Source organism: Acipenser ruthenus, chromosome 8 (genome assembly GCF_902713425.1).
Source record: "Acipenser ruthenus chromosome 8, fAciRut3.2 maternal haplotype, whole genome shotgun sequence".
NCBI lineage: Eukaryota > Metazoa > Chordata > Actinopteri > Acipenseriformes > Acipenseridae > Acipenser > Acipenser ruthenus.
In genome coordinates, this window is record NC_081196.1 from 13,807,343 (window position 1) to 13,824,033 (window position 16,691).

Here is a 16,691-nt window from a genome sequence, read left to right on the forward strand (position 1 = left end):
GCAACTAATGATTGCATCACTTATGTGATGATGGTTTAGGTCTAATAAGTACACAGATGGAAACATGCAACCGTATAAACAACACAATAACGACTGAAATCATTTTACTTAGTATATATATATATATATATATATATATATATATATATATATATATATATATATATATATACTTTACGAATAAACAAACTTAGTATTGGAGCAAAAGCAACAGTAAACCTGGCCCCTCCCAGTGATTACGCTCACAAATCGCCCAAAAATGGTAATTGTCTGTCTTACTGCCCAAGTACCAACAGTTTGCTTGGGAAATCAATTCTCTGACCTCTTTTTCTGATCTTTTCTTGAAACAATTTTACTAACTAAACTCCCTTCCAATTATCATACATTTGCTTAGTTCTGTGTGTGTTTGGTGCTGCTCAGATAAACTGTCATCTCTGTAACAGCACCAACAAACTACTTTGAACGGGCCGCCATTTTTATACAGTATGTTCTGATCTGCCTTCTACTGTCCATGGTACTGAATTGGGTAGATCGCGTTATCGTTTTTTTTTTTTTAGAATGGAGCTGTTAGTGTTGTTGAATTAGATAGTATTGTACTGTTAAATAAAATAATAAATAAAAAATGTCTACACTGCTGCATTTTTCTGTATTTGTATCGATCGCAAACAAATTAAGAAACCGATAATGCCAAATAAATGTCTCCTACATGAACCTAAAATTGTTTATTCATGTCTGCAAACTTACTATTTTAAAATTAATTTAAGCACTGTAGCAATAGTAACTTTTTTTTAAAATAAAACTTTATATATATTTACACTTCAGCTTAAAAATGTTGACGAATATACACTGGTGATTCAAAGAAGAAAAGCCATTCTAAATTAGCAATCATACCAGTGCCTATGTTTTAACGAGTTACCCCGGCACCAAGAGTGTTACTAAAACAGGCTCCACGTGGGTATCATTACATAGGCTCTCACCAGTACCTTCTCTTGCTAAATTATTCAAATGACCCATCTCTCTCTCTCTTCCATTATTTAAACATCGCTTGAAAGAATAGCCTTTACACCCATGAGTCTCGAATAATTAATCACAAATGTCTGTATTTCCGGTTTCTGTCTGTTCAGAATCTGCAAAACCTAATGACAGACAATTTATTAAATGTTTATGAATTAAAACGTTAAATAATTACTTTATTAAATGTGACGTTTCCACACACTGTAAAGTATAAGCAACATTTTAATGTTCGGCAATTCCACTGCAGCACTGCTCAGTATTATACAAGAATTTCAAAACAAATATTGCGAGTCCCCATAATCATTTTACACAAGCATGCAATCATATTTACATTCTAAGCGGCAACCTGAACTACTGAGCACTTCAACTATCTCCTAAAGTTTAAACGACTATTGCAGAAAAGAAAAAAAAATAGATAGTTTGTTTATGTATTATTATTATTAGTAGTATTAGTAGTATTGTTGTTGTTGTTGTTTTCAATGTGCCATTATTTTCTTTTCTTTAAACAATTGCCCATTGCTGAAATGTTATTCTCATTATTTCTTCTGTCAAAGCACTCTTGCAGTCCCCAACCTCTCTCCTCATCTTCTGCCTTATTCTAGCAGGTGTATTGACGTCACCTGTTTCCATTGCAGAAAATTTCCGTAGAAAGTGCTCAAGAAAATAGCAGTGAAGGCTGGAGTAAGAGTGAATACGCACATTTAGGGTCAGGGTCCGAAGAGAAATCTGGTCACTTGATTTGAACACTCCAAGCTGTACAGGCAAAACGTCAGGTGGACTCGCTTCCAACTGCGTCTCTCAATTTGTTCCAGCGGAATTATTTCGCGGGACAGTGATTCTCTGCTTTGCAATTTTGGGGAAAGAATTGCCAATGCTGCTAACCCTCTTGCCTCTGATTTTGACGACGAACTAAAACCTGCAATTCATTGACATTTTTCATCAAGATGGAATTGTGGAGCAGCAAACTATCTCTTCAGTTTATCCTATGTATATATCTACTGCAAGGTAAACCCTTAATACTATTTTCACTGCCTTGAGATTCATTTATATTATATTAAGCCTCGGTTATCGTTCTCGACATGAGACCCTTTGTAAAATAGATTTATGCTCCAAAGTATTTTTTAAGTGTCAAGCTCTTGAATGTATTTCATTGTCACAAAATCCTATGGACCAATCCGTACAGAATAAAATTGCATTGCAATCCATTATAACTGAGTCAATCACTGTCAAGTTTGCTTATAATCTTGTAAGATGTCAGCAGCTCTGTACTGTGTATTTTTTTTAGAATGAGCAAAAAAAAAAACGCTAGAAGCAGGTATAAAACATAGTGTGTTAGCCACATTGGTAGATAACTCCCTCGTGTCCATACTGACGTCTTTCTCATAATTCTTCCCACTTAACATTTCTATATGCTGGATATTGACAGCTGTGCAGATTTGTAGGTGTTGAAAATGCAACTCTTTGTAGCCACTAATCTGTTCTTGCCTTCCTAAGAATGAATGTACTCCTATATCCAGAAAACCATGACTGCCACTATAATTTATCTGCGAAAAAAAAGCTTTTCTTTCGGGGTGCTGTAAGTCTCTTAGGACGTGTGGACAGCCATGTACCGGTACTGTATCTAACAGGTGCTAACGAAGGGCAGATCGTGTATCTGATGTGTGTAAAGCCTTATAGCGCCACTTAAATGTGACTGGATCTGAAGTGTTTTATGTTCTATAACAATGGGGGTTGTACTTTGCTTCTCAATTGTGGAAGTGCTACAAATCGAAATTGAATCTGAGATGTTGGACAGCTGGCCATGGGCATGGGTTGAATTTGAAATTGAATTTGGTGGTCTCATATTAGCCGTTAGAATGGGCAATTTCCATTTATCCAACAAATAACCTATGTTGGTTGAGTATACATAAGAAATATTCAATTTATGAGGCTGTTGGTTTATTTATGAGTTATTTTGTTTCATTATAAAACAATGCTGCACACTTTGCTCTAGAGACCATTTTGTTTAACACCAGAGCAAATACAGCCCCTTGTAAATAATAACTATACGTTTGCCATTTTATTGAAATGTGTTTTGGCAGGTGCCAAGAAGACAGAAACTTTCCATTGGTTTAGTGTCCTTTATAATAAGCAAATGGTGGGAATGACAGTGCTATTTATAACTGCCTTTACTATCTCACCCATCAGAACAAACAAAGGGTGAGTGAGCAAAAACCTGATGTCTCTGGCCAAGGTCATACCTGAGATGGGAAGTCTGTCCTTTACTGTCAAGGCTGGCGGCTCGCTGCTCTTGTAATGTGCAATTCCATGTAAAATTGGGGTGTGCTGATACTCGTAATTGCCTTTAAGAAGTATTTATCAGCAGGTATTAAATATGTTCATTCATTAATGTGTTGATTTCAAAGCAAGAAAAGCTATCCTTACCCTCCCCTTTACAACAGAGCACCAATCAATGGAAAATAACTTCCACAATGAGTGTTTTAAAAGCCGATTGGAAGAGAATTTTCCTCTCCTCTGGGAGGGCTGACATTTTTACTGCTGTAAATTCATTATCAGTTTACGTAAGAAAAACATGTTATATATTTATTTAATTTGGTAGACTTTAATAACATAACTAGATTAATTACAATTGATCAATTGATTGAGCAGGATTTGGTGGTTTTGCAGCCCACTTAAATTATTTTTACTTGCATCCTTTACCTTTATAATAAACCTTTTCTCAAGCTTTGTTGTGTATCTAGACACCATAAGGCAGTATCCATCAGTCAAACTGACAATGTATTGGGGAAGTTAGCAGTCTGTGCTGTATCAAAGATACAGGTCAAGTTCTGACTGCAACTTGATCGTCTACAGGGGCATCCATTTACCTGAGTGACAGCATAAACATGTGCTGTGCTTTTCAGGGACGTTTAAAAGTTCTTCAGTGTGTAACTTGATATGAAGGCATCCTTTTCCATGTAAGACAGAAGCATTACAGATGCTGGCATATATTTGTGATGCGGTGTGCCTCACTCTGTGATAATATTTATTCATTTAGTTGGAATTCTGAAACAACATTCTAACATGAAAAACCTGACCCAGTTAATTTTCAGTAGTATAATGCTTCCTATTTAGTTTTTCTGATAGGGCATTTTGTTTTGTAGTGCACCTGATCTGTTTTGTGAATTATGTGACTGGAGTCTCTCAGTGGATTATCTCCAATAATCTATACCCATTTTCATCAACATCAACACAGCTGTGCCCTTGGCTCACGAGGCCTGAGGTCTGTTGTTGCTGAACTGTTTCATGTAATCCACCACCCCTATTGATACAGGGCAGGCTATGGTACCATCTGGCTCTAATTAATCCACAATGTATCCATGTTTAAAAATATTTTCTTTTAGCATTTATAAAGTGGCTTTTTTACTTAAGGTATGAGAGATGGTGTATCCTGTGCAGTTAGTGCATAGGTGGCAGCAAATGGCTTCTCAGATTGTGATTAAACATTTCATTGCTATCATTGACAGACTATATTTATAAATCATTTCATTTATTCTTAGATCTGTTATTTGGGTATACTCCAGTCTGTAATTTACTCATATTTTTTTAAAGGAAGAGTTTGGAGCTAACTCTGCAGTAGTTGAAACGGGGTCAGTTTTCTGTGTCACTGTCTTGTAATCTGCTTCTTACAGACTGCTGGGGAGCACATGGGAAATTAGCCCAAAAGCTGCTGAATGATTTATTCACCAACTACACAAGTGCATTGAGGCCAGTGGAGGACACTGATAAAGTCATGAACGTCACACTGCAGATCACCCTGTCCCAGATCATCGACATGGTAAGGCAGGTTGCCTGGGGAATGCAACTTGCAACATATTTTAAAGCTAAACAGCTTATTCACATATGCTTATTAAATCTTGTTTTGTTCTTGTGGTCTAAGCAGAACTACTATTTTTAAAAGGGGGAAACATTCATGTCAACGTTGCAAAAATGTCAGAGGGTTTAAACAGCAACTTGTTATAGGTATGAGCTATTAAAAGAGTTAAGATAACATCCATTTCAGCACTGCATCAAGGGTCCTCTTTAAGATATTTCAAATGCTTTGACAAGTGGAAGTGCTTTTTCATGTACACTCTGTGTGACCTGCAGTTACTGCTTGATTAAATTAAATCACCTTGAGGACAAAAGAGAAAAAGACTCTGCAGAACGAAATAATCTCATTCTAGCGTAAAAACATAGAAGCCAATGAGAGAAAGTGAACCCTGCAGCCATGCAGTAAAAATGCATTAACACTCAGAGCTCAGTTAATAACATTATCAGCAACGTATCACCTTATCATGCCAATACATGTTAAATAAACATAAAATAGGTGATTGGCCAACAGCTAAATAGGAAGGTTATTTCATTGTATTATTAAGTGCAACTTAAAATTCAAACAGATAGCAGCTCAGGTGGGTAAAATTCTGCTTCCCTATAACATCTCTTTCATGTCACTTTAAATAGCTTGTGCTTACAGGGGAGAACTGCCCACCAACCCCATGCAAGTGTGTGCTTGTGCTCATGCCTACAGTACAGTGTCACAAACACAAAAATTGATAGCTTGACCTTTTTCAGGTAATGGAGGAGGAAAGATTAATTGGGGCTGGCACCTACCAGAATTTTACTAAAGCTTCAATTTCCATTTTTTGAAAGGATTACAAATAAGTACTTTACTCATTTGTCCCTAAGTTTCTCTCATATGCAGAATGTAAGATGATAACCCAGTGGTAATGATCGGCTTACAGGTAAGAGAATTGATCTAGGAATAAACCCTTTTGGAAGGAGCGTGATTATCAAATCGTATCAGAATTAATGTAAAAAAAAAAAAGAAACAATTTTAATACCTCACAAAGACACTTCTTGAAAGACACAAACTGCCATAATAATACAATTGTAAATTACTGGGACACACTACACTATGTATTTACAAAGTCTTACATGCTTATAAACTGAGCAGTGTTCTTTAGCATGACTTAGCTGCAAAAATATGAATCACATGAATGTACAGTTTGCAGGCAGTGGCGGCTGGTCATTAGGGCCCTGTGGGGCCTGGCCACACTAGATAAAAAGGAAAAGTGGAAAAAAACAAAGCATAATACTTACTTTTACATTTTAAAGTTTATACACAGCAAATTATTTTACATTTTAGACTAGATAAAGTACACTATCGCAAAGCCAACCGCTGGGAAACACGGGTGCACGATCGTGGATATTTGACTTTTGAAAGCGGCCCCATCACCTGCAGTGGAGCGATTACACTGTGCTTTACATTAACACGGCAGATATGGATTCTCACGCATGTGCTTTATTGTTTTTTTCTGGGCAATGAAGGGGCACACCAGCCTCGGCTCCTTGCCTGCTGTGCCTTGCTGTGGCTGTGCAAACGCTTGTAAGTTACTATATGTTTGAAGTGTGTGGTACAATAGCTTTTTCAGCCTATAATTTGAAAATGAACTGTTCAATCTTTGGTAGAAAATATTTTTCTTCGTTGTCCTTTGAAGAAAAGCTAGAAGTTAAACGTTTAGGTCCTCATACACTGACCGATCTACTGATTACTCAAAAGGGAAAAGAAAAAAATTGAGCTTTTAATACCGAATGGTTAAAAAAATAAAAATAAAAATGGCTTACTCCATGCTGAACAAACCCAAGCTGAAAACAGAGCTGTCCACATTGTCTCAGCTGTAAGTCACCCTGGGTAAGGGTGTCTGCTAAGAAATAAATAATAATAATAATAATAATAATAATAATAATAATAATAATAATAATAATAATAACACACTGAACAACACAGCACTTTCCCAATTGTGATGACAACTTCAATGACAACTTCTGAATCAGATAAGAGCTTTTCGACTCAATAGAAGATCAGAATTTTTTTTAAAGAATACAATGTCACAAGCCAGACTGAATGCATTGTCTATGCTTTCCATTGAAATTAGCTTTTCCAGACTTCAGCATAAGAGTAATCGATAGGTTTGCCCAGATGAAAAGCCTACGTGCCAATTTCCTGTTTAAAAAATAAAGTCAAGTCAGCTATTGGTAAGTGCTTTATATTTCCTATTAATTAATTAATTAATTAATTAATTAATTAATTAATTAATGTATGAATGAATGAATGAATGAATGAATGAATGAATGAATGAACTTATTATTTAAATACAACCCCCCCCTCCCCCCCCAGCACTAGTTTCCGTGCCCCACTAATACATATACTCACTGGCCGCCTCTGCTTGCAGGAAACAATACAAGCAATGTGAGAAACACCTTGAAACAATGGCTTGCCCTAGTCTGAAGAAACACTTATGTGGAACTATCTGTGGGCAATCAATGGGTCAAAGGTTGTCACTGCTTGGAATACTGGACATCTCCTTTCACCAGTGGAAGTGGCAGCAGATATTCATAGCATGACAGGGTCAACGGGAATCACCAGTGGAAGTGGCAGCAGATATTCATAACATGACAGGGTCAACTGGAATGACCAGTGGGAGAATGCAACTCTGGTGATGTTGCTGCAACCTTCCATTTTTGTATTGTTCCACTGTTATGGTCCCATTACATGAATTAGCAGCTTCCTGACCATCCTGGTGGTGCCCTATATTGCATCCTCATGGTCAATGCATTTGCTTCCACTACCATGCACTTTATGATGACAATTGTACTTAGTTCCACTAGCAGTGAAGAATCTTGTTTGGTTTACCTCTCCTCTCTGTTTCACAGGATGAGCGGAATCAAATCCTTACAGCCTACCTATGGATTCGACAGGTGTGGTTTGATGCCTACCTGAGCTGGAATAAGGATGATTATGATGGACTTGATACCATCCGCATACCTAGTAGTTATGTATGGAGACCTGATATAGTCCTATATAACAAGTAGGTCGGACTGGTATTAGGATTCATCAGTTCAAGACCTATCCCACAAACAGTAAAGGCACAACAGGACACTCCTCGGAGCTGTTATTTTCAAGGGAGTGTGCTGGCAACTGGATACTTCTGCTTTTTTAGTGCAACCTTACTTCACGTGATCCAGTTCTGATTGAGAGAAGAGAATTTGCTTTCTGCGTTCAGGTCTTTACAATCTTTAGATAATCTTAATCAGGTTACTTATGAATTAGGCGACCAACGAGCAATCAGGACTTTATCTTCAACAGAAACATGGACATTATTTAAAAAAAGATTTGCACAATTACAGTATTACAGTGTGACTACCGTTGAAAACAAAGTTCCTCATGTGTAAGGTTTGTTGTTCATTTCTTTTTGTGTACTGTATTCCTCCAGAGTTTAGTCTAACGTGCACTCTACCTTGTTTACAGCTTGTTCAGATCTTAGTATCCCAAGTCATCAGAAAAGTTCACAATCAGCTCAGGCCTGATGTAAAGTACTGTAATAAATACATTGCTGACTCAATCGTTGCCACTGGGGAAATTTAATTAAACAGTAAACCAGCTGAGTGGCCATACAAGCTGTTAATAAATGATACACCACAATGTGTCTGCTAAACAATGCTAATCAGATCAGCTCTGATGGCACACGCACATGCTCCATTGGGAGACAGGGCTGAAGTACACAGTGGTGTCAGTTCCTCACTATGTTGTCTGTTATGCTGGTCTTTTTACAGGGCAGAGTTTATGTATCCTTCAACATTTATTCCAGCAGTCTGGTCCCCAAAATGAGAAGGCTTTTGCCACCCATTCTCCTTTCAGGCAGAGTAACAGGAAGTACAACATAGCTGATCGAATTAACATTATTTATTACAGTACTTTACACAATGTTCATTTTCAAAGATAATGGTAGTTAAATGGGTAACACCTAGGTAGGCAGTACCTGGATATGTTGAACCAGTTTCTCGAACCGTGAGAGTAAAAAGCAATAAAAAAGCAGAAACATAAACCTGAAGTGGGAGCAATTACTGAAGAGACAGCTGGTCCCTCTTTGCTTTCCTTGTGCCTTTGCTAGCATCACAAACCCATCACCCATCTGGCTGGTTAATGTGAGTATCAATCTATTACTTTAAAAAAAGTTTTGGGAAGGTGGTCTTTCCATGGACTCTGTTCTTCAGTAAAAGCGTTATCTATTCTATTTTAAGATTGTGAGGATAATTAAGTATGATTACCATGAAAAGTTGATCTTTTTTCTAACCCTTAGGAGAAAATGCCATATTACCATTACCTTTCCAGTGTGGTATCATGGGATAGCATTACAAAAGAACACTGGTATTGATATGGTAAAATTACTGAAACAGAGGGAGTCCCACATGTTCTGTATGGTAGAATTTACAGTAAAGATCCCAGCTAGAGACACTTCACTGAAGAATGGCCATTGCAATGCAAAAAAAAAAAACTCTTGCAGAAATGACAACAAACATTATAGTTTTACCAGGGTAGTTGTAAAAAGATAATTGTTTAAATTGACATTTTATTGAAAATAGGGTCTTGATGTTGCTTGTACATATGGAGGAAGTCACGTGCTCATACAAATGACCTAAGTGCGGCTAAAACGTGAAAGCATCATGTTAAAAGTACAAAAGTGTATTGTTGTACCCTTGCTAAAGGTAAAAATAACAAAGCAGAGAGGCTCAGAATGTGTGTAGGTCAGCAGTGTGCTGATGGGTGTGTAAAAGACTTCTATCAGATTTGGAAAATTTGTAATTCTTAATACTGTGGCGAACCTCGGCCAGTATTAGGAAAATGTAGATGATAAAGGATTGATTTAAGCTACGCTGGGTGCTAAAAAGCAATCCGTTCCTCACTCCTATAAAAATATTGAGACTTCTCTGTGTTTTAGTGCTGATGACCAGTTCACTGGCTCAATGGAGACCAACGTGGTGATCCGGCACGATGGGCAAATCATGTGGGACTCACCAGCCATCACCAAGAGCTCCTGCAAAGTGGACGTCTCCTTCTTCCCCTTCGACTCACAGCAGTGCCGGCTGACCTTCGGCTCCTGGACCTACAACGGGAACCAGATCGACATCGTGAACGCGCTGGACAGCGGGGACCTGACTGATTTCGTGGAGAACGTGGAGTGGGAGGTCCTGGGAATGCCATCCAAGAAGAACGTCATCCTCTACGGCTGCTGCTCAGATCCCTACCCGGACATCACCTACACACTGCTGCTGAAGAGGAGAGCCTCCTTCTACATCTTCAACCTGCTCCTCCCCTGCGTCATGATCTCCTTCCTGGCTCCGCTGGGGTTCTATCTGCCTGCCGACTCGGGAGAAAAAGTGTCTCTCGGGGTCACTGTTTTGCTGGCGCTCACCGTCTTTCAGCTGCTGGTGGCGGAGAGCATGCCCCCTTCGGAAAACGTGCCACTCATAGGTGAGTCCATGCTCAGCATCTTTTAGTCTATTTAACTGTGCGTGTTTAAGACTAATACTTTGATATTACAGTTATCTTCAGATCACCTGCAGATATACAATCAATATAAGGTATATACAATGTTATAGTGAATAGCTACAGCAGATACAATTCGAGAGTTTACTGTACAATGCTTAAACAAAATTCATCACAAATACTAGCACAAGTATCATTGATATTAATATATTAAGAGGAATGTATTTGTAAAATACTCACCAAGGGTAAATCCTAGTAACTGCTATGGACCATCCTAAAGTTTTGTTCATTTTTGCTTGGTTCATTTTGAATGAACTATACATATTAGGGATCTCAGACTAAATTTGGATTACTGGAAGTTTTACTTTGACAGATAAGTAAAAGCTATTTAAGACCCTGCTGACTCTTTACAGAGATTTAGATACTGTAGATTCATTAAAGCCCATACAGAGAACTTAACACTGGGGCAGAAGAGATACAGATATCAAATTTAGAGGAGTGAATTCCTTACTGGAATCTTAGAACTAGCAAATCCAATACCACTGCACCAATGAAAATGAAAATCTTAGATCCAGTAAATTCAATATGAAAGAAATCTCATTCATATCTATGGATAATAGTTACAAAAATGACACCAGGGTTTAAGCTGTGTGGCATTAAACTATTTGGCTACATAATGGTATTCAGAATCAGGATTAAAAACTATATGATCAAATTGTGGTTGACATCACTTTGATACAGCATTTTAATTATAAACCCAACATGAGTCACTTTTGACCAAAAATGATATAAACATGTCTCCAGGGAAAGTAAAAGTGTTTTCATTTACTTCATGAATTATAAAATCAATCGGGTTGCCTCAGAGACACAGACACACTCTGATGCACTAATTCAATCTCAGCCAGACACATGCACACCCAAGAGGAGCACACTCAAAAGGCACACACCCACATAAATAGAATACATATACATCCCAGAAGGCAGACTGTCATATATGCTGTAATGAATTCTCTCAGGTAGCTTTGATTCTCGTTTGCTTCGTAATAATATACCATGCAATGGGTCTCTTGAGACACCTTCAAGCACCTTGTGGAGTCTAGGTGTCAAGGCTGTGATCAAGGCAGAAGGTAGCCCAATCTGGAAGTATACCTCTGTTATTAGCGTGTTAACTATGTACAGGTAAACTTGGGTGAGTCAAATGCAGAAGAGGATGAGAAACACATAAAAAATGCAACAAGTTAGCTTGAAGTTCCCTCAAAGCTGCTCTGATAACAAGATATTTGCATTCTGCTGCTCATGTGGGAGTTATCAAAATGAAAGCAATAAATACATTTTCCCCTGATTGTAAGCATTTTAACTGAGCTGTTAAATGGTATATTTACTTGCTATTCATCATAGATTTTAATGTTTTACTTACTGTTAACCTGTCGTTCCCCTGAATTGTCCAGAATATTGCTTTCTTGTAGTAAAAAAAAGATTACAAATCCCTAGTTATTTAAGAAAGACCTTGGATACTTGGGAGAGTTTGGTGAGGACTGCATGATGTAAATTCTGGAAGTGCAAACCAGCCAAAAATGATGTTAAAGAAATATTACAGTTATGTGATAAATTTATTGAAAAATATATTAATTTAAACGCATTGTTTTTTCTTTGTTTAGGAAAATACTACATAGCCACAATGACCATGATTACTGCCTCAACTGCACTGACTATCTTTATTATGAACATCCATCACTGTGGCCCAGAAGCCAAGTCTATCCCCATATGGGCAAAGAAGGTCATCTTGGAGTACATGGCCAGGATCTTTTTTGTCTATGAGGTGGGAGAGAGTTGCCTCAGCCCCCAGCCGCCTGTGCAAACAGAGCCCAGACCTCAGCAGGACGAAGGTAGGACTGTGAATGGACAGGCCAGGAAGGAAGACTTTGCATTGAAGGTGAGGAGGAATCAAGACGGAATGGCGCAGAAGCTTCAGGAAGACCATGAAGACTTGGAACAAGGGGTGAGCCCAAGCCTCTCGATGGTAAATGTACCCGCCAACTGCTACAACTCCTGTAAGGAGGAAGGCAAACATGTCAGCTTAGACAGAGGTGAAAGCAGTGATTGTGGTGGTGGCAAAGGGTGTTGCAAAGCCCAGTGCCTGTGCCACAACCAGAGCCTCCTGAGGAACATTGAGTTCATTGCCAACTACTACCGTGATCAGAGAGCCACCCAAAAACGGACTGGTGAGTGGAAGAAAGTGGCTAAGGTCATGGACCGCTTCTTTATGTGGATCTTCTTCATCATGGTCTTTTTCATGAGCCTGCTCATCTTGGGGAAAGCCATTTAATAGGAAAGCCAATGAATATCATTATATGACGATAACTGTAAGGTCTGCAAGGAGTCAAAGCAAGTGAGTGGGGCATCTGGAACCAAAAAGACCGCTTTTCCTGTGTTTTCTTAAAACAAAATGTTATGTGACTAAAAACCGATTAAAACTGATAAAAAATAATTGCCCAGATTTTATAGAGAAAACATTTTAAAAGGAACATATTCATTTTATGAATATTCCCAACTTCAGGATAGAGAGAACTTTGTCTTGAACACTATGCCTGATGTTACCTTTATTCTTTTATTTACACTACCGTTGTCAAGGGGCTGACAACAAATATATATATATATATATATATATACAGTATATATATATATAGTTAATCAATGGCTGATATGTAAAAGAAGGACTCATTTTATAGACCAGTGCATGTATTCAATGGCTAAGCACATAGGAGGGACTAAATGAGCTTGTATTTTGAGGCAGTACTCTTTCTCAACTGGTATCTGTAGCTTTGAGTAAATGCAGGCTCCAAGGTTTCAAGCTCAACACTCTTTAAAAGCACCATTTTTCCACAGACCTTTTGAGTTTCAAAACCCATATAATGTTAAATAAATAAATAATACATGTATTTATTGGGACTAATTAGTGGTCCGTTGATTGACAATCCAGTTAATAGTACTGTATGTGTGGTGCGTGACCAAGCAGTTCTCAAACACACATTTATATAGAGATTATTATGAAATCAAGAATTGTGTTTTTGGTGTATGATATGGTATTTTGTAACATTTAAAATAGGTGGTTCCTTGTGCTAATAAGCCAATAGGATTGACAGATACAAAATAATGATAGTAGCCTGTTAATCAGAATAAGACCTATCTGTTCTTTGTTGGGTAAAAGCACAAGTTCTGTTCACACACTGACACCTGCATACTTAACCTTGAGCAGTGAAACACCCAGTATAGTACATTAAAACAGTACAAAATAAGTCATTTTTCTGTCTTTCAAAGATACTAAAATGACTCTGCTACACTTGTTCAGAAGAAATACACAACAAAAAATGTTCCAGTGAAAATCTCAGCATGATCCTACCTGCTTTGACTTTTACATTATTTATTTATTTGGCAAAAAGTTCTCAAACATTTCAAAGATATATATCAACAAACCGCCACTCTGTTAGAATTTGTTTTTAAAAGGTGTATTCTATCATAGCTCTTTACAAAGTGTATTTCTGTATACATTAAATGTTGGATACAGACTGCACTGTAGAATATTAAACTTAATCAGCATTATATTTCTTTGGTCTTTATAAAAAAAATGTTTTACAAAAATGCAACAAAAGCTCTGGATGTAGTTCTTAACTTCTTATGTATTTCCATGCAAGGTGTGTATTTTCCTTTTTCTTTAAATGTTGGTATAATTCTACAGTGTAAAGTAGGAATAAGATAACAGTTTTGCTTGCTTGTGATGATGTCATCTGGGTATATATTTCACCATTACAGCCAATTACATTAGAACCGATTGGTTTAGCTGATTCTAGTTAAGCCTTGAAGTAACTTATATAGTTCAGTTTGACTAAAAACACCAAATTCAAAATAGCTTGTGCATATGCCAGTTTATCTACAAAAAAACTAACCTGACTTTGCATTTCCAATCTTTTCCCTCTAATTGGCTTTTGAATTCTGTTGTACTGTACAAAGTGCCAAACTGCATTGCTTTTAAAGACAATTGCTGTACATAATTGCCAAGTCCAGTGAGTCATTAGTGTCGGCTCTAACCTATAGTTTGAAGCTTGCAATGTCCTGAATATTAGCTGTAGCTGCAAAAAGAAGAAAAAACTGATTTTTGCAAAGGTTTTAAAAAAACACTATGGCACAGGGCTTGCATAACATTGTTTATATAAAGTTGGATTTTGGCACTGGCAAAGTGCAAGCTTTGGGAATTACAAATATGCCCCCAGTTAATTCCATGTTTAATTAACTATGAGCAGCAATACAGCTTGTTTGAAGCCTCAGCTCAGAATTGTATCAGCACTCATATTTCAGTCTTACTAAATAAGTGCATACAGTACTGGTGCTGGTTTTAGGATGCTAAAATGTGGAGGGTACCAGATACGTGGACACTCGGTTCCACAGAGAGCTTACCCACTAACCTTTCACATATTTCACTTAAAGAACCTGATAACATATTGTGACAGAGATCGAATGAGTCTTAGTGTTAGATCTCCCTCTCGACCTGTGAGAGCACGGTATACGAGGAACAGAGTACCCTTAATGAAATGGCACGACAATTTATTCCGTAGGGTAGATGGAAGTCGGTCAGTTCGGAAGGGGGCGGAGCCATGGCACCCGAGCTCAGTGACCCAGACGGTAAGCGGCGTGGCATCCGAGGACTGGAGGAGCGGATGCGCTCGTTAACCTCGGGGTCATGGGCGAGGGTATAAATAGGGGGCATGGCTTGAGTGATCTGTTCCTTTGCATATGGTTAAAACATATAACCGAGAAGGAGCCCGAAACGTGAACGCGACCGTGAGTGTTTTGTGTCTGTGTCCTAACACTGTGTGTCTTGTGTGTTATTGTCTCACTAAGATTACTGAGCACGATCTGGAGCTGCAGCCGCAGGCCAGCGAAAACCCGGACTTCACCACTCACCTGTCTCACTTTCGGAACTGTCTCTGTGTTTGCACCTTTTAACACTTGTATCACGCACTGTCTTTGTGTACGTGTTTAGTGTGGGTGTCGGAACGGGACTTTGGGGTTGCGGGTCAAACCCGTAGGATTACAATTAGAAGTGATACACGCCGCTGTATCACTTCCAGCACTATTATTATTTACAGGTTTTGCCTTGAGGCTCTGGACATTTATTAAATTAAATAAACACCCTTGCACCTGTACCAACGTCTGTCCGTGTGATTATTCTGCACTGCACTCACCTGCACGTCATTACCACTTTGCCACACATATTGAATAAAACAACAGAATAAATCTACATTCCATCTCGCTACCATTACCTTTGGCTCCAGTGCTTAATTGTGCAATGAGAAAATAACTGTAAAAAAGCAACTTTATTTTGTAAATACAACAGTAATATATACATCAATAAATGTTTCAATTTACACATTTCAGCCTTTTTTGTGTGGGTGTGAATTCTAAACGTAGAATAATCTCTTACAGAAAGCAGTACACAAAACAGTTCTAAATTGTCTCCATATCGCTCTAATGGATTTTATGCAACTGCATGGTTTGAGTGACCAATCTGAATGGCTTTGTTTACAAGTAGGCACAGTTTGCTTTGTTGTTAGTCCGATGTCTTGGGCCATAAGGGATCAATTGCAACGTACCAAATTCAGTCCACTTGATGTGTCTAACTAGTGGATTAAGCAGATTTAGTCCACTTGATTGGACTAAAGTCAGTACACCTTCAAATCCCGATTGCAGCGTACCAGAAGTGAATCATCAAGGGGTAGATCATTTCTTCCGACTGGTTGAACCAATTACTGGGATCATCTGTTTGGTACGCTGCAATCAGGATTAAGCTAGTACAGAGTTGCAGGATTTTCTAGTCCTCATTTCAGTCTATTTGATGTGAACTAAATCAGTGGTACACTGTAATTCACCCAAAGTGATTATTTATCAGTCTTGTGCTGTTTCTGAATATATAAAAGGTGACAAAAAGCAAGGGAACTTCCTATTTGTATGGTTCTTCCTTTATTTCGCCCCCAAAAACCAGACGGACATTTGTAATTGTTTATTTACCACTTTGCACTCCAGGTCAGGGTACAATCAATTAGGATACAGTCCTAAAGTACTTAATCAGTGACTTCCTTATTCCTATTGAACCTGTAATGGAGTGTCACTCCAGGACTGGAGTTGCCTACTTTGCTTAGCTGTGTAGAATTGCTGACAAATCACCTTGTTTGCAAGACTTGAAGGATATGTTACAGTAGTTAACAATATAATACATCTAAGACAACACTGAATAACATGCATACAGAGTAAACATACGAAACTAAGCCAAGAA

General features: G+C 38.0%; 1 protein-coding gene across 1 annotated transcript; it reads left to right on the top strand.

Moving 5' to 3' along the window:
* The first annotated feature begins 1,322 nt into the window (after window positions 1–1,322).
* On the top strand, window positions 1,323–15,700 carry LOC117972625 (neuronal acetylcholine receptor subunit alpha-10-like). The gene is made up of 5 exons (XM_059029534.1): window positions 1,323–2,019; window positions 4,686–4,831; window positions 7,750–7,904; window positions 9,816–10,348; window positions 12,022–15,700. The coding sequence occupies exons 1-5, from the start codon at window positions 1,959–1,961 to the stop codon at window positions 12,687–12,689; spliced, it is 1,563 nt and encodes a 520-aa protein (XP_058885517.1). The 5' UTR covers window positions 1,323–1,958; the 3' UTR covers window positions 12,690–15,700.
* The last annotated feature ends 991 nt before the right edge of the window (window positions 15,701–16,691 follow it).

Coding starts and splice junctions, on each gene's coding strand:
- LOC117972625 (XM_059029534.1), top strand. CDS start 1,959: ATGGAATTGTGGAGCAGCAAACTATCTCTTCAGTTTATCCTATGTATA. Junction 2,020..4,685: donor ATGTATATATCTACTGCAAG/GTAAACCCTTAA, acceptor TGCTTCTTACAG/ACTGCTGGGGAGCACATGGG. Junction 10,349..12,021: donor GGAAAACGTGCCACTCATAG/GTGAGTCCATGC, acceptor TTCTTTGTTTAG/GAAAATACTACATAGCCACA.